This window comes from Onychostoma macrolepis, chromosome 21 (assembly GCF_012432095.1).
Source record: "Onychostoma macrolepis isolate SWU-2019 chromosome 21, ASM1243209v1, whole genome shotgun sequence".
Taxonomy (NCBI): Eukaryota; Metazoa; Chordata; class Actinopteri; order Cypriniformes; family Cyprinidae; genus Onychostoma; species Onychostoma macrolepis.
Window position 1 is genome coordinate 25,673,196 of NC_081175.1, and position 22,280 is coordinate 25,695,475.

The following is a 22,280-nucleotide window of genomic DNA, read 5'->3' on the forward strand; positions in this document are numbered from 1 at the left end:
TTGTGGCGACCCGCCACAATATCAAAACGGACCGATTTTCCAAATGGCTTCGTTGAATAAACATGAGCACGTAATGCACGTTTAAAAATCAAAACGAGGCGCGGGTGTTTTTATATCACTGTATTTCTGAAGGACAACTGTCTTTAGAAAATGTTCGATGTCATTTTCATTTCGTCTAGCAAGTTATATGCCTGATAAAGCAGCGTTTGTAAGCTCAGCGCTGCTTTGTGTAACTACAGCCCAACAGCCGTTTCCGGGAAAACCTCTAGTTCTCCCGCTTTAAAGCGCCTCCTACTGGCAGAGAATGAACTTGCATTTTTAATAAGTCCGTCCAAGTAGTTATCGCTGCATCTCAGTCCGTCTGATTTACGCAGCAAACATATTTTGCTTGTTATCAAAACATAATCTACTCTAGAGGGATTTAGCTGTTGTTACTGATTGTATCTGGATGTCTACCGGAAGTTAAGGCCACAAAAGCGCGCATGCGCAGTAATGTTTGTTTATGTTGTTGCAGTTGAAACCATAGACATTATGTCTATGGTTGAAACCGTCTATACATACTAGAGAGTTTAATTTTGAAATATTTAAAGTGCTTTTATTTTGAAAGGTTTTCCGGTGGCGGGCGTTTTGAATTGTCTCGTGTTGTGTCTGGCTTCCCTCGCGATGATCAGCTGAGGCGCGTGACGTAGTGAGCAGTGGACGCGCGGTTTGTTTAGCGGCCACGCGGTCGCCTGCCAGCCACGTTTTTCATAAACACGTTCTAATATTTCCAGTATTTGTCTTTATTAAAACGGCATTTTCGACATATTGCGATCTTAGAATGACATTCTCACTGGACTGAATCATGGCAGCCATCAGAGCGCATGTGGGCGCCCGGATTCACGAGAGCATGCCCGGTCTTGTCTGATTTTCAGGGCCGAGGAAAGACGCCACCATGGACAGCAAATTTCCAAACCAGCTTTTCCCACACTTTTATCTGGACGGACCGCCTGACGTGAAGTCGAAGCATAGTTATGGAGGCTGGGGTTCATACGAGCGCGTGTTTGCTGTCAATGCTGGGCCGGTAAGACGATACACATCAGAATAATGATAATGACAGATCCGTCCTGATTGTGAAAATAATAGTTTGTGACGCACGCAATACAATGCACGTGTTTAGCACAAACATTAACATCTAAACGCATATTTAAAAATAGCTTTTGTAATAATAGAGGTGCTTTTGATGTTTTAGAACATTTGTTCTTGATTCTTAAATGGACCACAAAACCAGGTGGTGCAAAAAAATAAAAAATATTGAGAAAATCGCCTTTGAAGTTGTACAAATGAAGTTCAATGCATATTACTAATCAACAATTAAGTTTTGATACATTTATGGTCGGAAATTTACAAACTATCTTCATGGAACATGATCTTTACTTAATATCCTAATGATTTTTGGCATAAAAGAAATTTAGACCCATACATTGTATTGTTGGCTATTGCTGCAAATATACCTGTGCTACTTATGACTGGTTTTGTGCGCCAGGATCACAAATGTAATACTTTTTAAACCCCCTTTTTTAATGCATCAGGTTTTTCTTTTTTTATTATTTTATTTTTTATGGCATGTAATAATTCCTTCAGTAGAGTTATGTAATGATGATGCTTGTTTCCTGCAAAATATTTTGAGCAAGAAAAAAAAGACTTTAATTGATTTGTAATAACCTGTTTTGATTCTTCCTTGGGTAATCAGTATAATAAAATAAATTCAATAATAATGCATAATGAGTTGATTTATTAAGGTGATACTAATTAATTTATTGTGCTTTATTATAGTATTATACTAATTATGAGTCATGGTATTGAGTTATTGGGCTATTTTTTGTTGAAGCACATAAAATCTAAATTATTAGGATGCACAAATAGTGCAAAAGTTTTTAATAGAAGCGGATATAAAATGTATATCTCATCTATAGTTTCATGTTATATTTCACATTCAGCACCATGTAATTGGGAAACTGTGTCGTGACTTGCTTGTTTTGTTTATTGTGAATTTACAGTGTGATGGTGATCAGTCATCGATCCAGCATGTGTTTGAATCCCAGCACACTCTGAGTGGTGAGGAATGGGTGCCGGTCAAACCAGCCGTTACCCCTTTAATTCCACCAAATGAAGGTAAACATCATTATTATTTAATGCTCTTAGTTTGAATCATTTGATGGGCTCAAATTTGAAATCAAACATCCTCAAATCCCAGAATCTAAAATGCAATTTGTTCTTTAATGTAGTGCATTTGCTTTGTACTGTTATAAATATATAGTCTGTGTATTTTGACCCTTTTTTATTTTAAGTCACTCTTTGATAAAAGTGTATTGTTTGAATTTAATGAAGAAAATAAAGGTTGTTTTACTAATGAAAAAGGCAGTTTAATTTAATTATTTTATGAATACAATTATAGCATTTAATAATATTTTTAATTGGCTTTGTGCATTTTAATAGTACGTTTTAGTGTTTTCTAATGTGCTGTTGTCTTTTAAAAATTTTTTCTATTAAGCTTTAATTTTTATTTCAGTTTTTAAGAGTGTGTGTTCTAAGGAATATAATTTATAAGATCATACAAGTTTTATTTTACTTTTGGTGATTTTAGTATTTTAATGTGATTCTTGTTAATTGACATTTATAATTTTTTAAATCTTTTTTTAATTTCATTTTATTTGAACTTTGTATTGATTAACAAAATAAAGTGTTTCTATTAAGAAGTTTAAATATGTAGAACTATAATTTATATAAAAATATTTACAAGATAATTTAATTTCTGTAGTTTATTTTTATTTTTGATTATTTTTAACTTATTTCTTTTGAGTTGGTAGCCAAGGCAGTATTTTTGTATTAAATATTTTGTTTTTCATTTTATTTGAGCTTCATGTCAATTAACAAAATTAAGTATTTATATTAATAAATGTGTGTATATATGTAGAAATATAATTTCTATTTAAAAATATAATTAATAAGATCATATAATCTTTTTCAGTCTTGGTGTTTCAGTCAAACTTATTTTATTTTGGTTAGTTGCCATAGCAACATTTTGAATTATTTTAATAAGTTTGTTTTTGTCTAATTTTGTGTTCATTTTATTTGAGCTTCTGGTCAATTAATGAATTTAATAATTTTAGCTTTCATTAACAATAACACTTGAGAAATAAAGGTAATGTTTAATTTGAAATGTCACACTGCAAAGAAGAGCTACTTGATGTAAAAAATAAAATAAATAATAATAATAATGTGAAATAATTATATATATATATATATATATTTTTTTTGTTTTTAATTTCCCTTTTTGTTTGTTTTCTCTTACCTTTCCAAGATGCCAAAGCCTCATCTGGTGTTCTTCCAGATCCAAGGGATTTTCCAGAGCATGTAAGTTGAAGTAGTGTGATACATAAAAAAAAAAACCTTTGGGTTTTGTAATTTTTGTTTTGAAGTGACCTTTTATCTCAGTGTCAGTGGAATGTGTGTATATAGCACAAAAAGCAGTTTTCTCTGTGTTTCTCTTCAGATGCAGTATTTTTACCAGCGTCACTGCATGGATGCGTTCTCCACGATGGGACATTTGCTTCAGGACAACTTATCTTTCAAAAAGAAACAGCCGAAGGTGAGAGAGAGTCCCGATGTGTGTGGTGGCTGTGGTCAGAATTAATTTTCTTGTTGTTTTTTGTTTTCTAGTGGTTTTGTAATAGTTGTCTTCTGTTCTTGTTTGTGAATCAGGATGTTATGTCTATGCGCTGGGCCAACAGCTTCATAAAGGGCTTAAATTATAAGAGGTAAGAATTTTTCATATGAAGTAAATAGTGTTTTACAATTACAATAAAACAAATAGGTGAAGTTGGAGGAATAAATAATGTATATAGTGACATTTAGTTTTATAATACCTAAAAATGATCAAAATCAAACCTCAGATGTGCTTTTTTGTGTGTTAGGTGTGAGCTTGCGTGCTATTCAATGAAGATCCGTCATTTGCACCATCTTGTTGGTGATATTGTGAGCGATGTTCCTCCATCTCTCCTGGCCTCGCTCCTCCATGAGGAGCTGACGTCTCAGCGGGAACAGAAGCGGTTCTGTGCAGATGCCACAGGGGGCGCTCTGGGATACGTGCCCTTACACGAGTCCCGGGGGTACAGCGATGGCTGTCTGATCTATCCCAGCGGAGGCGCAATGGACAAACTCAGTATCCTCTCGTAGTGACGTCATAGTTTGTTTGTTGCCATGGTAATGAACTTTATTAAGATGTCAATGATCTAATTTCATTTAATCACAACACTTCAGCATCATAGAAGTTAGGTTTGTAATTCATTCATAAATTCAGTTCAAATTTAAAGTCATTGAAAATACCTTAAATGGTAAAACAAAAGTCTTTATTATAATTTTAAGAGATCTTAAAGGGACAGTTGACCCAGAAATGTAATTTCTGTCATTTCCTCGCCCTCAAGTTGTTACAAATCTATGGTAACCAAACAGCTGACGGTAGCCATTGACTTCCATGGTATTTAAAAAAACACTAAGGAAGTCAATGGCTACCGACAACTGTTTGGTTACTAATATTCATTAAAATATATTCTTTTGCGTTCATCAGAAGAAAGAAATTCATATAGGTTTAGAACATAGATGATTTAATAAAATAACTTTCAAAGTCTAAACATGTACTCTACAGGCTCACGGTTTCAGAGCAGTTTGCAAACACTGAATCATTTTGACTAAAATATTTTCTTGAAAACCCAATTATTCTAGGATAATAATTTCAATAATTTAACACATTCACACATTTACGGTTCTCTTATTTCAACTTTAACTTATTTTAGGCTAGCTGTCAAGGCTACATTTCATTTCTTTCAAGTTAATCTTTCATCTAATATTCATATTTTATTTTATTTCAGCATTATTTTAGCTCCTTCATATTGTTGATTGACCTGGGAAGTATACATTTTAAAATAAGAGTCCCAAATGTGTTTTGGGTTTGTTTATAATTAAAAGTCCCACATTATATACAGAGTTTTTACACTGAATAATATTGGTATTTTTGTTGCACGGTAAAATATATCTAGTGTTTTTATTGACAAACTCTTGAAGCTTCTTTCTGGGTTGCTCAGTCAAAGATCTTTCTTTAAAACATTATCATTATAGCCTGAGATTTATTTTTTTAAGTTTTATATCAAGGTGTTCCTTTAGTTCCTGCAGCTCTTCAAAAAGGTTTGAAGTCTTGCATGTGGTGTTAAAAGCTCTAGATACCCTGTTTTTAAATCTTTAGGAGATATTAAAAAGTGTAGGCAATCTCTCATAATATTTCCTTCACTGCCGTTCCTCAGATATCCACAGGGTGGTGCAACAGTTCTGTGATGACAAGCCTCCTAGTTTTGTCATGGACTCCCAACCTTTTGTCTATTATTTGAATGGAACTGTCAGACAGATCAGTTTGGCCAATATGGAGGATGTAGGTGAGATCTGAGAAATGCATGGGTTGAGAACAAACCATACATTGAGCAAGAGTCGATACACAAGCCAAAAGAGTATTGCATTTTTGTCTAGAACTACCAATAAAACTCTAATCACGTATGAAAAGGATTTCATGTCAGGAGTGTAAAATCAAATTGCATTTATCTGTGTGCAGGTAATGTGGCTGTGCGGTCAGATTATTTCTGTGGTGTCTGGCTGCTAGGAGACAAAACAAAGCCACTGTTGATGGACGTCATCCAGACAAAAGATCGCTTCTCCTGCATCACCGTCAGGTGTGTTTGAAAGATCTCGCATGCTTCTCAAAACGTGGTCCTGATGGACCCTGATTAATCAGGCTTTCCTGAAGACTCACTGCTAGTTGACTAATCATCCACAGTCCAGTGTCTAGTTGATTTGGAAAATGTCCCTAGCGGTTATTCAAATCATCATTTTCCCAGCACCCTTGGCGCTGAACTACCTTTCTGTGTGGCCTGATAATCAAATGACTTTATTTTACTATTGCGCTGAATGAGTGTAAGCATTTCTGACTCCAGAGTTAGAACACAGAGTTTTGTTTGTGTTGGTTTGCTGTATGTACTGGGCACAATAGTCAAAATTTAAGTACTAGAGGCTATGCTGTATTCTGAATATAGTTGCGTATGAAAAATATACAGTACTCTTTAAGAGTTTGGAGTCGATAAGACTCTTCTGCTCACCAAGGCTGAATTTATTTAATCAAAAATACAGTACAGCAGTAAAATTGTGAAACATTACTACAATTTCAAATTACTTTCTATTTGATTATATTTTATAATGTAATTTATTCCTGTGATGCAAAGCTGAATTTTCAGAATCATTAATCCAGTTTACAGTGTCACATGATTGATAACTTGGAAGAATCATGACAAATATATTATTATTGTGTACTAAAACATAATTGTCAAAGTAATAATATTAATATTTTGAAGGAATGTAATAGTCAAGATATGTTTTAATTTATACGTTTTGTTGTGCAGCATATATAACAAAGCAGGTGTTTTGTTGTAGATTAAATGTTATATATTCATTTGACTGCATTTTAAACGTTTCGTTAAAGTTTGTTAAAAAATTTTGTCTGATATTTTTTGTTTCAGCTTCATTTCAGTTATCTGAAAATATTATTTTTTGTTTAAGTGAACAATAACAACTGCATGACATTAGTAAATAAAAATATTAAATATAAATACAATTTTAAAAATTCAGTTTTCTTTAGTATGTTTATTTTTGTTTAATTTATTTAAAAATTATTTTAGTTCATTAGGCACCATTTTTGATGATAAATTTGTGTAAAGTCATAAACACGTCTAATGTCTAACAAATGTGGAAAGTATTTCCTGTTCCATTAATGGTGAATCATGAATATCGTATGATATGGAAAAAACATTTTTCTCTATATCGTCCAGCCTTAATTCTAAATATATAAAATATATAATTTTCAGCATCCTAGATCAGACAATTTTCGTATTTATTGCTTTTGTGGATTTTGTTTTCTAATCTTGTCTATCTTAAATTTATGTCTTGGCAGCTATCTTAAGAAAAGCAGGAATGTGGCTTACGATATTTTCTGGATCTGCAGGATGTATTTTAGCCTTTGGCCTTTGTAACAGTAGCTAAACCTGTAACTTGAGTTAAAACCTTATGTTTTGTCCTCTACAGTCCACACTTGCCCAATGAGCTTGCAGTGGTCAATGAGCGGGGAGCAGCTTATCTTTGGACCGTGAAAAAAGGGTATGTGTGTGTTTTAAGAACAATATGTGCTTCACTGGCTGTTATCTTGTGCTTGGAGCTCAGTGTACACGACCCCCAACATCGTCATCATATCAGCTTCCTCTATAAAATGTTCTTTAGTTGAGTTTGTCCAGTACCCAAGCGCACAGTAATAGATGTTTTTATATTCGCATTTTTAATCTGCTTTGAGAGAATGGCTTAAACTTCATTTACTTAACTCATGTTTAAGCTCAACTTTCAAACCCTTTGCCATAGTTCAGAGACTCCCAAACCTTTTCGGTTGAACCCCATTGACCTCAGATATTTTTTTTAAAGTGTCAACTGAGATTTTAAGTTAATATTTTAGGAATTTAACAACACATTTGCATGTTCATGGTTCTCTGACGTCTGTTAATGGTCACATCAGATCAGTGTTATTTTAGTGTTATGTAAGAGAGTTCAAATTTTGAATTAGCTTGTTTTCAATTTATTTTAATTTAAGTTTTAGCAATTTTGTTATGTGCTTTTATCATTTTTATTAGTTTTATAAAAAAAAATTTCCATTTAGGTTTAATTTATATTTATTTGACTTTTAATAATTTTACTGAGTATTGTTATTTTGATAATTTAAAAAAATATATTTTATAATTAGTTTTAATTTTTTTGTTTAATACTTTAATTAATTTTAATGTATTTGCCAAGGCAATATTTACAGTCTTAACTGTAACTTTTTGTTGCTTTCTTTAATTGTAACTTAAATTTTTTTTGTCTGGTATTTGTTTTGTTTCAGCTTCATTTCAGTTCATTATTATATTATTATTATTATTTTTTTTTTTTTAAGTGAACAATAACAACTGCATGACATAAGTAAATAAAAATATTAAATTAAATTAAAAAATTCTGTTTTCTTTAGTATGTTTTACTTTTGTTTAATTTATTTTAAAATGATTAATTTTAATATTTTAGTGCGACTTTTATTTGAAAGCTAGTGTAAATGTCAAGATATTCCATGAATGAAAACATAAATTACAGTTTGTTTATCAGAGAACATTATCATATGGCTTCAGAAGATATTGAAAATAGTGCTTGATTTGTATTTGAAACTGTTATGTTTTAATAATGCTTTTTCAAACAGGACAAACCTGGTCCACTTGATCCATTTGTGAAATTCATTTGTCGTAAACACAAATACCACCGGAAGCTGTTTATTGCAACAAAATATATGTAATACATTGAAATTTGTTTCCATATTGCATTCACCTCAACCACAAATCATACTTGAAAGCTTGAGTTTCCACTCCTGACTCTGTTTATAGTCACTGAAACCAGATTCTGAAGCAGAAGCTCTGATTTTCAGGTTAATAAGTCTGTCCACTGAGCTGATGCAAGCTGCAGCACATGATGCGGTGTGTGTGTGTGTGAGATGTTGTAACCTGTCCAGAGGTTTGTGACATTCTGTTCTCTTTCAGATTGCAGAAGTTCCGTGAGGAGGATTCCAACCTCTACTTCAATGCTAAGTCGCCATGGCGATGGTGTGAGTTCTCCTCTCACCCGAGAGTGATGGTGTATGCTGACAGAACAGGGGCGGAGCTTACAGACATGCGGGTAAAGCGACGCCTCTTATTATTGAACACAACCTGGTCATGGATTTTTTATATACAAAAGAGTCCTCCATAAAAATGTAGCACCTTATCAGAGTGCATTGAGTGCATTTCATTCAGTTTGATAGTCTACCCAACAACTCCAATCAGTGTAGAAACAGCATCATGTAAAGCTTTTTGTACACTGTAAAAAATAGTTTATTACACTTTATACCCTGTAGTGTTGATCACTCATGAATGATTAATTCTACAGTCTGAGATAAATAAATATACAGCTGAAGACACACCTCTTCTGTGAACACTTAGGCCTAACTGATCCACAACCATTAACAAAGGTGCTTACTGTAACTCCCTTTTAAAATAGTTTTCTTATTTTAAGACCTTTCAAGAAATTAAATGTAACATGTATTTGGTGAAGAAAGGCCTTTAATTAAACTGAATTTACTCCTTTTTGTACCATTACTGTGTTTTCGTTTTGTGTATTTCATAAATATTCTTTTTTCACATTGTTGTTATTCTTCTCTTTATTCCTCTGTGTTTTTATTTAGGTGGTTCTCAATTCAATATTAATCTTTGTCACTTCCTCTATGCAGAGTGCTGATAGTAACCACACGTTGTTCCGCATCGGAAGGACAGCAGCTTGTATGTCGGGCGAGCGAGTGATACTCGCCAAATACCTGAGTAAAAGCCACGCCCATCACCACCTCATTAATACCCAGGTAAACACCGTCATATATCACATAACATCTGAGGGTTTGGGGCAGATACTAGCCTGAAGGAGTGGCAAAGGTGTTTCACCTTGTGGTTTTTCCAGGCGATCCTCCAGAACTTCTTTGAATGATGATCTGTATCAAATGTCATTGGATTCAACACACACGACACTGAACCTTTTTTATTCTTTACAGGAAATGTTATCAGTATAATTAGAGATTTGATCTTTAATGCTGTGGAATGTTTCCTTAACCACAAAAAGCACCTTGGCACTACCATGGTATTTCCGTGGTAATCTTTGAACTACCTTTGTGTACACAAATACAATTGTATATGAATAGAGAAATCAAGTATGCTAGTTTTTCACTACTGTTTGAAGGCTTAGATTTGTAATGTTTTTGAAAGGTCTCTTTTGCTCAGCAGGGCTGCATTTATTTACAAATACAGTCAAATCAGTAATATATAACTGTTGCCATTGGAATATATTTTAAATTGTCATTTTACTCCAGCATTACTCCAGTCTTCAGTGTCACATGATTTTTCAGAAATCATTCTAATATGCTGATTTGATGTTCAGGCAACTTTTATTATTAATATCAATGTTGAAAAAAGTTGTGCTGCTTAATATTTTTGTGGAATCCATGATGCATGATTCTTTGAATAGAAAGTTCAAAAGAACAGAATTGATTTGAAATGGAAATCTTTTGTAACATTATAAATGTCTTTACTGTCCCTTGCTTAATATAAATATTAATTTCATAGCCATGGTGTATATTTAAAGACTCACTGTTACTGGTATCTGATGCATTCACTGTGCAGTGTAAGAGAAATAAAGCATTTCCTTTTCTGCAGTTTTCCACCTACGTCATGGATGAGCGGGTTCCCAGTGTCCCCATGCTGAAATGGGACCATATGATGGAGTCTCCACCGATGTTTGCCTGCGATTTGCCAGCACAGACCCCGAGACAAACATGCAAACTGCTGCTGGGTGCTCAGAGGTCACAGGAACTCATGTTACTGCAGTACACAGGTGAGGAGATTGATGTATGAGCAACAGTTTCCTTTGGTTACTCGTCATAAATTGTGCTTTTATGTATTTGGATGATGCTTTCATCCTAAGCAAATTGCACTGCATCATTATGAGCCTGTTAGTTTGTATGTTACCTGGAAATGTGCACCAGCTGTAGTACAGGAAGATAATTATGTTTATGCAAAGCAAGTAACAGTGGTATATAAGTTGAATTGTATTTGTCACAGTGAGTTTTTTTTTTCTTCCTGCATTAGGGTTGGTTCACACAGAATGCTGTTTTGCATTCTGCTGCATTGCTTTTATAATTGTTTTGTAATCTAAATGAACTGGGCAGGTGTCTTTGACTGTCATGCACATGTGCAAAAAAATTTAACTGTTCTTGTTTTATACATTTGATTGCAATAATGTGTGTCCTGTGTGAACTGCCAATAAGAAAGTCTTCAAACAACTTGTGCTGTAATGGTTTGCTCTGCAAGAAGTGTCGCTTTGGATAAAAGCATTTTTCTAAACAGCTAAATAAATGACTGCATGTTAATTTTATGTCACTCAGGTGGGAGAGAGCACGTCTGTCAGACTCGGGGATCCATTCAGAAGCTTTTAAGTCCCAAAGAGAGTCTGAGCCACCTAAACCTGCTGCTACCCCACAAGAGGCACCTCGCTCAGAAGAGACTGAATGTGCCTGCTGCAGGTCAGGATGCTTTTACAACCATTTCAACGGTTTTGACTAGAATTAAGTATTTACTCTATGAAATAATTGTGTCAGTCAAAGCATAACCAATTTTGCAGTTATTGCTTTATTAAAGAGCTGATAAATATATAAGTAGAGTAATTCATACGGCTGTAGTTTGTAAATTAGGATAATCGCTGGTGCATTGAATGAGACACTGGGTAAAGTGGGATTGCTAAGCTTTCCTGTTCCATCACAAGCAAACTGATGGTAGCACCGCCTAACTCTAGCTGGGGTTGTCATGTGATCACAGTAAAATGTGCAAAAAAGTCCCAGATTAACTTTTATTATATGTCTGCACAATTTGGGGAGTTTTCTGACAAGATTACAAATTTAAAAAACAAAAAACAAAAACAGCACAATTTGGCCAACAATTTTGTAATTTGTATACCAATGTTACCATTAAATAATAAAAAATGGTATTAATATTTATGATAATTAATAAAAAATGTAACAAAATAGGAAATATCACTGCAAAATAAAGTGTTTAAGAAAATATTTTTAATTTCATATGATTTATATATGTCTTCATTTTCTAATTTTACGTCTTTGTACAAGTATGGAGAAGTTTGGCTCATGTTGTATTATCAAATGCACATTATATGTGACCTAAACTCACAGCAGATGCAGAGATGGAGTTTGTTGAGCAGCATTTACTGTGAACCAAGCCGCTCTGAGAAACTGAAAACACTGGATCATGAGCTGCTCGCATGTAAAACAACACAGTGCTGTGTTTCACTCTGAAACTTGCATTGCATATATTTACTTGATTAAATCACAGCCTTTGTGAATTTTGGTTTTATTTCAATTATTCAAACAGCCCTACTTTATCATTTGGTGCAGTGATTATCAGACTAATGTGCTGCTTTCACATTCTTCCTCAGGTTTCACAGCTGTACAGAAGAAGGACTACCTGTCTGTTTTCCAGCTCACAGAAACCGGAGACATCTTTTACCAAACGCTGAAGCTGCACACAGATCAGACCGCAAGCAATAACGACGCACCAGAACAATCTGTCAGTGTGCAACCTACAGTAGAAACTGGAGAGAGCGAGAACATGCAGTCCCACACTGACAATGACGACCAGTCTGTTCAGAGCGACTCAGAGACTGAGGGACGGCGGGCAGCGCTTCGTCATTTGGAAGTAATCGACAATGTTGATAACGATGACTTGAATACTTTGGATACAAATGAAAATATCAGGAAAGAACCATCAAACCATTTGATTGGGAATAACCCAAGTTGTTCCAGCATACCGCCCAACCCAAGCAAGGATCCAGATCTCCAAGCTGCCTGGAACAAATGGTTCAAACCCATTTTTAAAAAGGCCAAAAAGCGACACCCTAATTTTCGGCGGATCAGAACGGATTATTTAAAGGGCATGATGGGCAAAAAGCTGAATAAACCAAAAGAAGATCGATTGATGAGACTGAGGAAAGACCTTCAAGAGGTCATGAGGAAGAAAGAGATGCTCTTGCATGGGGTCACTTACCTCCCTCACCTGAATGTTACGCCGGTTCCCGATCCTGTAGATCCCGACGACTGGCCTGACGATGTGAGCCAGCGGTTGGCTGCGTCGTGGGAGGGCCAGTGGACATTCTGGTGGGAGGAGAAGCTGGGTTTGAACCGGGACAAGAAAATCGCGGCTCTCCGTCGAAAGCGTCGGCGAGCGAAGCAGGCCAAAGCTCGCAATCGCACCTCACTTTCTGGAAGCTTCACCTCGTCTGTGAGTTACCAAGAGAGTCTCTCTGGTTTGTCAACGGTGGGGAGTCAGTGTCTTGGTTCGGGTGACGAGACTTTGGAGAACTCAAGCTCGCAAGCTACGGACATGGAGGAATGGAGGGCCAGACCTGAGATTCACAGCAAGAGCCCCATCATACTGAGACGGTTTTTAAATGAACAATCGACTGCAGAAAAATCTTTCGGATCTCCTAGAAAATCTCCTACAAGGCCTGATCAAGACCTTTTGACATCTCCGTCTTCCATTCAGGTAAGGATTCCTTAATATGGAATTTTAAAGCTGATACTGATAAATTATCATTTACAGCTATTTGTGGTGATGGCTATAACCGATAATTTGGCTTTCTGACTTTTGAAAAAATCAATTAAATAAATTTAAAAACTGATAAATTAAAATGATTCTTTTGAATCAGGGTGACTGTCATAGATTTTATCCTGGTTTAATGAGATATTAATGACATTAAACTAGCATAAATTGTATTGTCCATTTGTTAAAAATTTAGGGTCAGTAAGATTTTTATTTTTAAAGTAATTAATACTTTTATTCAACAACATCTAATGTGACAGTAAGTACATTTATAATGTTACAGAGATTTTTATTTAGAAATAAGGCAGCACAACTGGTTTCAACAGTGATAATCAGAATTTTTTATTGAGCAGCAAATCAGCATATTAGAATGATTTCTGAAGGATCATGTGACACTGGAGTAATGATGCTGAAAATTCAGATTTGCATCACAGGAATAAATTACATTTTACTATATATTAATATAGAAAATGGTTATTTAAAATTGTAATATTTCACAATATTACTTTTTTTTTTAGAGCAAATAAATGCAGCCTTGGTGAACAAAAGAGACTTCATTCAAAAACACAAAAAAAAATCTTACCCCCTTTAACGTTTGATTATTTATGGTTATCCTGATAAATCGTTTTAACAGATCGCTAAACAGTGGAATAACAAACATACAATGATCTACACCAAAATGTGTCAAAACTTCAGAGTTTTTGGATCATGTTTACTTTGTGTTTGACCTTGTTTAATCTGGCTCATATTTTGTGCCATTTTCATAAGCAAAAACGTGTGTATGACTTTTTGTGTATGATGTTTTTGTTTATTTCATCTTGATGTATAAACAAAATAGGCCTATTTAAAATGGCAAATGTGTACTCGCAGCAGATGATTGCAATTTTTTTTAAACAATATTTTTGATACGTTGTTCATCTCTACTTTCAGGTTGAACGACCGGCGTCTAGAACCCCTAGTGTTGCAGCAGGGATGGATTTGAACCCTCCTGCGTCTCTCCCCTCCACACGGCCTACAACTGTCCAATCGAAACGGCGCAAGGAGTTTTACCTTAGTTCCCTTCCCACGTCCCAAATTTCGACTCAGGACCCCGCACCGGATGGTGGATATTCTTCACAACGGGTTCGCCTTTCTTCTCCGACTCCATCTCATCGCTCCTTGTCTTCCCAGAGAGTTCCCCAATTCAGAAGCCTCTCTCAGGCCTCCCAGCCAAAGAAGAAGTCTCGGATGGGCTTCTAAAGATCCGCCTCCGAACAAGGAATGCTGTAAGGCAAGTGACCTACTTTTCGTGTGGAGTCGAGTGTTTGGGTACTGTACAGAGGCGGGATGTGTTTGAGCGAGAAACTCGAGCCAGTAGTGAGAGAGTCTGTGTGAGGAACTGCACAAATGTGTTTGTAATGAATAACAAATGCTTACTGTTTGAACCAATTAGAGCATGCTTGTGGTCTTTAGCATAGTTGATGTCCACTTACTTTTCTCACTTGATGTATGTGTTTACATAACTTATAATGCCTATAGAGGAAAACCGAGGCGTTATGAATATCCCGATTGTTATTTTAGGTTTATTACTTTGGCTTTCAAATCCATATCCGAAAACATCTTCAAATGCTTGCTTTGTGCTTTTTCTAGTGTTCTCATTCAAAACTTCATCAGTATGTAGTGCATTGTGTCTAATGAAACGATCCGTGGTATTTGGTATATCTGTGGTATTTTTATGGCATGTTGCCCACCTGTTCCTACAAGGGAACAGAAATTCAGATTGTTTCCTGCCTTTGTCTGACTAGACAGGCACTGGTTGTTGGTTTCTCATAAGAACAAGTTCTTGTTTTTGGGGAAACTATGAAATCGCATCACACTGGGCGGAGTTGCATCATGCACTGGTTGTTTGTAAGTGTGTAAATCAGCTGATAACATGACGTTGTAGTTGACGAAGGCTCTTGCGTGATGAAGCCACTGCTTTGTCTTACTGTTGCTGTGTAAAATATCCTGCGGGACCGATGCGATTTACAACATCTGCTGTCTGTTTGCCATTTTGTGTGTGTGTGTGGGATAGTTGAGGCTCTTAGGAACACAGAACTGATTCAGGAAAACCAGACTAAGCACAACAGGAGACTGAGTGAATTTCAAAATAGCTTTTTAATTGTGAATGTTGTTTTTTTTTTTTTTTTATATTACCATGACAAAAATAACAATAAATAAGTTAATATCTACAAGATGCTATACAGAACGTATATGCATTTTTTTTTTACATTATACAAATTTACATTTTTTACATTTTTTAAGGTTTTTAGGCTTTTTTTTGTTGCACATTTTCAACGTACAGTATTTGTCTTCATACATCGGCTAAAGTGAAACTTATACTAAGTTGGCAAGTAGATTAACATCACACTCACATACACACACGAAAAATAAACAATCCACTGTTTTTCTGCGAACACCATGCGCACCAAGGTAAATCTCTGACTGTTTGACCTCAGAGAGGTGGCAGTTCTGCAGGCACGCAGCTTTCCCGCTGTCACACACTTACAATCATATTACAAAACTGTGCAAAGCACCAAAGTACAAGTCTCAAGTTGTTCTCTAACAGTCTAATGTACCTTGGATATGTCATATTGAGCCGCCTGGAATGTTGACAAATCCGAACATGCACCAACTACTATATATGCTACGGCTACATCTTGTTTTTTTTCTTTTTTCTTTGTTTTTAGCTGCCAGTGTTGTGCAGTGCTGAATTATTTAACTTTTAGCTTAACACAAGTAATCAAGAGAGATGTTTACAGTATGTGGACTGGCTTTCTGTAAAGCCATAAAAGAAGAGGTTTAAAATACAATTCTGATATTTTGGACTCGGTGGTTTCATTGAACCCAGGCACAATGGCACCTCGCTGTATAACTTTAGGTTTCCAGCCAGGAGAGGTCTGTGACATCATCTTGGAAGATGACAAGGAAGCCACATCTCCATTGGTGGTTGTGCTCCTTGGCAAGTGGTTTAGAGCGTATTACTGTCTGCGGGCACGGCAGCGGAAGTTCGGGGGGAAGTAGTGTCCCTCGGCGTCACTGCCCAGTGAGCTGCTCAGACTCTCTTCCCCGGAGCTCAGGTCTTCGCTTGAATCCTCACTGTCGTAAAAGGAAAAAAAAAAAAAAGTCAGATGTGCTCTCATTTATTTCATTAATTGACACAAATTCATAAAAGAATATTGTATTTTAGTGTTAAAGTATTTATATACTATTATTTCAGATTTGGGTTTTTTTAGTAATTTTTAATGTTTTTCTTTTAATAGTATTTAAAAAAAAAAAAAAAAATTATATGTATGTTAACTTTTTCATTTTGTACGTAAACATTTTTATTTCTAAGTAAAATTGTTTGTATTTCAGTTTGTCATTTTAGAACTTAAACCTGTTTTTGTCAATTTCTACTATTTTAGTCCTTAAACTTTGTAGTAAACGGTTAGTAATTTTAACTTACTACTTTTTATATATATATATATATTTATATATATATATATATATATATATATATATATATATATATATATATATATATATATATATATATATATATATATATATATATATATATATATATATATATATATATATTTCTGTTGGTTAAATTTATTATTTTTGAGTAATTTTAGTACTTTGTTTTTTTTGTTATTTTTTTTTTCAGCGTTATTTCAAATAACAAAAACAATTTTTAATCATTTTAGTATCATTTTAATCATTTCATTTGTTTTTTTAGTAGTTTAGTTAGACTTATACATTTACCCCATAGACATCCACTGTAAACATAAGTTTTTTTGTCCACAAACTAAAGTCTAAATTATAATCTGTGGTAATGAAGCTCGACTGAAATCATGCAGTTCACCTGGAATATTACTCAGTCATAATTGGGAAAAAAAAAACACTGTCAGATGTCAGATCTTGTTTTGTACTTTGTCAAACCGACCCCACCTCGCACGCCCTTCGCTTACTCACAGGTGATGCAGCACAAATAGTCGTTATTCACTACCCACATTCCACTACTGCACCTAGTTTGGCGTGTATGCATATCTAAGCCATTAGCCATCTCAAAACAGTTCGTCCTGTCTGGATTTTCAGCTTGTAATCAGCTGTGTGGGTGAGCTTCAGGAATGACTTATTGCTCTTGCTGAGTAAACGCTCTCGGGTTGGTAGCTAGGACGTGACTAACTATTCGTAGTTATCAAGTAACACTGTAAGGGCACCTGATAATGTAACGCTGGGTGGGGCGTTCAGAAAGAACTTCAGCCTGTGCTGACGGGGTTGTGACGTAAGTGGTGTGTGTCAGTGAAACGCCATGGTTCAGTCATGTCATGTGATGGGGAAAAACTGTGATGGAACTGAAACCAGAAGTTGTGATGGAAAATTGACAGGCGTACTTTGCGTAAATTATTCCCAAGTTTGTGTGTGGCTTTTTCCTGATATTTTAGAGCTGTTATTAGTAGAATATGAAAATATAATCACTGTAATGTGGGATATAATGTGACTGACTTTGGTTAGTTCCTTATGAGCTCATGAGAGAGTTCTAGTGTTATTTTAGTACTATTTAATATAGAATAGTATTTATAAAAATTGAATTAGCTTTTGTTTTTATTTTTAGTTTTCATTTTAATTTTAGTAAATTTGCTTTTGTCATTTTTATTATTTTGTGAATTCCTTATGAGTTTATAAAAGAATATTCTAGTTTATTTTAGTATTATTATTATTTATGTATATACTATTATATTATTTATTTTGAATTAGCTTTTTATTTTTACATTTTCTGTTTTCATTATAATTTTTTTTTAATTTATTTTTTTTACATTTTCTATTCAGCTTTATTACTGTTTTAATCATTTTAGTATTTAAATTAAAATAAGAAATATTGTATTTGCAACTAACTGAAATAAAATAAGTTTGACGTTTTTCATCTAATTTATCATCAACAACATTATTCCAACTACCAAAATCTATTTTTAATAGCTTTAAATTTTAGTTTCATTTTGACTTGTACATTTGCCCCATAGCGCGTCAGCCTTGGAGATCTGCATACAGACACGGCTGCAAATCCATAGCAAACAACAGATTTTTGTTTGTTTTCACACACTGAATGACGAGTCTAAATGATTTTCTGTGGTAATCAAAGCTTGACTAAAACTATCTGTATGCGATTAACCCCGAATATTCCTTTCCCTTCTGCCTCGATTGACTGTTAAATACGAGTGTGACATCCTAACGCCTGTGTTTTTCCTCAGGTGAGCTGTGTTTACCTCTCGCTCTCGTCCCACGCACCCTCCGGGATGGTTGGCAGCTCGGGGACGCTGCGGTAGCTGCTGTGCAGGTTCTGGGCCGTCCTCCGCGAGACGATCCACACCAGTTTCTTGTGGTCAGGTTTGGCACATTCCGGAGAGGAGTATTCCCTCATACATTGACCTACCAGACCTCGCCAGCGCGCTAGGTCAGCCTTGGAGATCTGCAAACAGACACGGCTGCATTAGATACCAGCTTACATAAGTACAGGTCAGAGAGCCAGCTATATTTTGGACGGCAGTAAACCAATAGCCTGCTGGCAACAGGACTGGGTTAAGAGCTTTGGATTCTTCCTACTCCATAGATGTTTAAGTGCTGCTGAAACTAAAGGTATATTTTTGATTACAAATTGTCTGATTAAACTACTTGACTTTGAACCAAACAGAGCGGTGACATTTAACTTTTTCTTCACTTTTAAAAGGTTTTTATTGATGCTTTAAAAGGTTGACCAACTTGTGAATTCTTACCTTCAAGTGTGTTTGTATGCGCTGGGCGATTTCTAGCAGGTCCGCAGACTGTAAGGCCTCGATCTCAAGCATCAAGAGCGACAAAGCGAGCACCGACGGCTAAAAAATGAATAAATGAGACGGTTCATCAGAATTCAAACTTCTATGTAACTTGCTTCAAGAATCTCTGTTTGTTTATGTTGTTCTTACTTTAGCTTTGGAGAAAACAATTCTGCATAGGCAGGCTTTCAGCTGGGCTTCCAGTTTGTCAAGATTCAGGACATCTTTTCTGAAAAGGAGAAAAAGAAAGATTTTGTTAGCGAGCTGTTTGTCATTTAACAAGTCTAGTCAGAAGATAATCTCTGAGTTTCTGACGCCTGACTCCCGTCACTGTGACCCATATACAGCAAAATGCTCAAAGTGCACTTGCCAGCTCTGTTTATCAACCATTACAAGTCAAAGTTTCCAATGTCAAGCCTGCACGTTAATAGTTTATCTGGCTCTGAGTCTGAAGTTTGATAATGCCAGCCATTCTTACCTGTTGGACGTGTGCGAAAGTGCAATGGCGTGGTACAAATGCAGGAAGGTTAAGGCTGTGACGGCTTTTAACTGGAAGTTGAGCTTCTCTGAAATGATCTTCTCCATTCGGCTGAGGTCCGAGACGGTGAACTTGCACTGGCTGATGCGAATGAGCTCATGGCTGGACGAAACATTGCACTCCTCTTCGGTCACTCGGGCGGCGATGTGAAGGCAACCGATGCTGATGCAGGCCATGTACCTGGGCTGAACCTTTAGGCAACACAAAAGCAATCAGTCATAACATGTTTTAATATATTAATCAGATGGACTGACCTATAACTAACTGGTTACCTTCATCATAGCTATAAACCTGTCCAGCAGGTTAACGGCTAGTACAAAGGTCTGAGTGCTGTAACCGAAGAAACTGGTCAAGCTCCAGAGATCTTCCACTCGAGCATCTCGACATTTGGCTGAAACTCCATTACCGTTCTGTGTGGATGAGGAGAAGAAAGTAACATTTAAAGTTTCAAACTGATATATTTTGCCAGATGCTTTAACAGTAAAAGATTGTTTTGTACATCACAAAGTATTTTTACAGTATGCAGTGTACAGAAATACAGTGCAGATTTCCATAACTGTTGTTTGTTTTCAAATAAAGTTTGAAAATGTATTTTCACAGGAGTTTGTAAAACTAGTTTACCTCTTGTGTGGATTCGATCAAACTGAGTCCGGTTTCCTTCGGCAGATACTGAACCTCCTGGTCCAGATTGCTCTTCAGTTCCTTCATCAGTCTGAATGCCTCCATGTTTCCTCTTTATTTGTGTTTCAAGTCGTCAAAACACCTTTAAAAAGGCATAAAAAACAAAGTTAAGTAAATTCCGTTCACCCAGGGCGGTGGGTCAAGGTTTTGCCCAGCCCCCTCCGCTCAGCTGAGCCTCGGTGTCGGGTTTCACTGGTTAACGCCTTCCTACAGAACATCCAAACAAATAAACCCGACTGAGATGGACAAATGTGAAATCGTCCTTTTTAAAACGCTTTGACCTAAATAACGAGGTTAAAACTGGAAAGTGAATGTCATCCAGTGGAGTCCAGTTGATCCTTCAGCTGGAAAATACCTCGATCAGAGGGGGAGGGGTTTAAATCTTATGTACAGTTTGTTTTCGACATTAAATTATATACGACGTATTTGTATATTACAGTATAATAAATCAGGAGCTGAAACATTAAACGGATCTATCGGCTCGACTCAAATTTATAAGGAAATTGATTTCAAATTGCAAATGTAACGTTAACGTTACTGGCTTAGGAAGTAAACATTAAAGACGACCAAAAATAACAAGGGATTCGGTCATTCCAGTAAAATAAATTATAATTTTCATTAATGACATACACAAATGATCGATAAAATGTCATAAAATACCATTAAAGTCGAAAGGAAATAAACAGATTACTTCAAGTCAAAATCTAGTCCATAAATACAAGCATATCCAAACATCAAGCCCGTTTTCAGGAAAAAAAGAAATACGACCATAACATTTAAAACATGACAATTAATCTAGACAGACATTTAAAAAGAAAACTAATATCTTGAAGGTTATTAAAGATTAATAAAGGTACATTACCAGGGATGTTAAAAGGACATATTGTGTTTGTCTATCCGAGAATCTTTCGTCTGTTTTCTCTGCTTCTCTTTCCTTTTGTTGATGAATGTAGCTCCTCCCCCTGGGCCTGTCACGTAGGAAACGTAAGTCTCCGTGTTTAGATAGTTTTATGCGTTTAAGAACGGCTACTTTTATCATTTATATATTTAATTGTGTATTTTGTATTATTTTATCCTTGTGCCATATCTGTTTTTAAACATTTCGGCTATTAAAGCATACTAGCGTAGTTTTAAAGCGATCTGTGTTTTAAGATATTGACAGTCTTACGGACCAATAGGATCGCTCGAAGATCTAGCGTTCAAATAGTCCGCCCAAAATTCTCAGCGCTCATTGGCTGCTGGTTTTCATGTAGACGTCGACGATTGGTTGGCGAATCGATAGCTCGCCCTTTGTGAATGGTTGTTGCTGGGTTTTGTTTTGACAGGGTTGCCAGGGGGGTAGAAAATGTAGTACAAATGCATTATTCTCTCAGATGCTGATTTCTTGATAGCAGTTTTTGTGTTTACCTCTTACACCATTCAATATTCACTAAACGATACGTGTGTTGTCAACATTTTAGCTGAATATTATAACAGATCTGATATGTAGGGAAGTCTGATTCAGTTGTTATATTAAATTGACGTGTGAGAGGTCAAGAGATAGTCACATCGAATTTAATAATTTATGTTTAAACTTTAAGCTTTCTTCCTAAAGCTTAATATCCGCGATTCCGCGAAGGAAAAATATCTAGATGTTAAAAGTATTATAATTAATTTATTCAGACATTTAATCCTTTTAATATCTGATTTATGCGATGTTTTGTGTATTTCTGTGTAGACCCTGAATAGGATTGTTTATGAAAGTAGTCCCTCTACTACAGTACGAGTTTCACTCCAAAATCCATTCGCCAGGTTAAGTAGTTCCGTTATGACCGTTACCGAATTCACAAAAAAATTCCGTTGGAAATGAAACCTCCGACTAGGTCTACATTTAATTGTTGTACTTTCTAGCATTTTTACCGTTTAAAATTTTTCTTG

The 22,280-nt window shown here is 35.5% G+C and overlaps 2 protein-coding genes across 2 annotated transcripts; one reads left to right on the plus strand and one right to left on the minus strand.

The window, feature by feature from the left end:
• The first annotated feature begins 600 nt into the window (after nucleotides 1-600).
• taf1c (TATA-box binding protein associated factor, RNA polymerase I subunit C) lies at nucleotides 601-18,724 on the plus strand. Its single transcript, XM_058757605.1, has 16 exons — nucleotides 601-1,063; nucleotides 2,040-2,154; nucleotides 3,344-3,396; nucleotides 3,536-3,631; nucleotides 3,745-3,800; nucleotides 3,957-4,204; nucleotides 5,340-5,468; nucleotides 5,642-5,759; nucleotides 7,162-7,233; nucleotides 8,682-8,817; nucleotides 9,407-9,532; nucleotides 10,377-10,554; nucleotides 11,105-11,242; nucleotides 12,166-13,271; nucleotides 14,259-14,598; nucleotides 18,584-18,724. Exons 1-15 carry the CDS (start codon nucleotides 935-937, stop codon nucleotides 14,565-14,567), a joined length of 3,009 nt encoding a protein of 1,002 aa, XP_058613588.1. The 5' UTR covers nucleotides 601-934; the 3' UTR covers nucleotides 14,568-14,598; nucleotides 18,584-18,724.
• Nucleotides 15,446-21,377, minus strand: ccng2 (cyclin G2). The gene is made up of 8 exons (XM_058757607.1): nucleotides 21,226-21,377; nucleotides 20,304-20,445; nucleotides 19,955-20,092; nucleotides 19,623-19,873; nucleotides 19,295-19,373; nucleotides 19,106-19,204; nucleotides 18,599-18,801; nucleotides 15,446-16,445 (listed from the first exon to the last, which is right to left on the minus strand). Exons 2-8 carry the CDS (start codon nucleotides 20,406-20,408, stop codon nucleotides 16,328-16,330), a joined length of 993 nt encoding a protein of 330 aa, XP_058613590.1. The 5' UTR covers nucleotides 20,409-20,445; nucleotides 21,226-21,377; the 3' UTR covers nucleotides 15,446-16,327.
• Nucleotides 21,378-22,280: the final 903 nt, after the last annotated feature.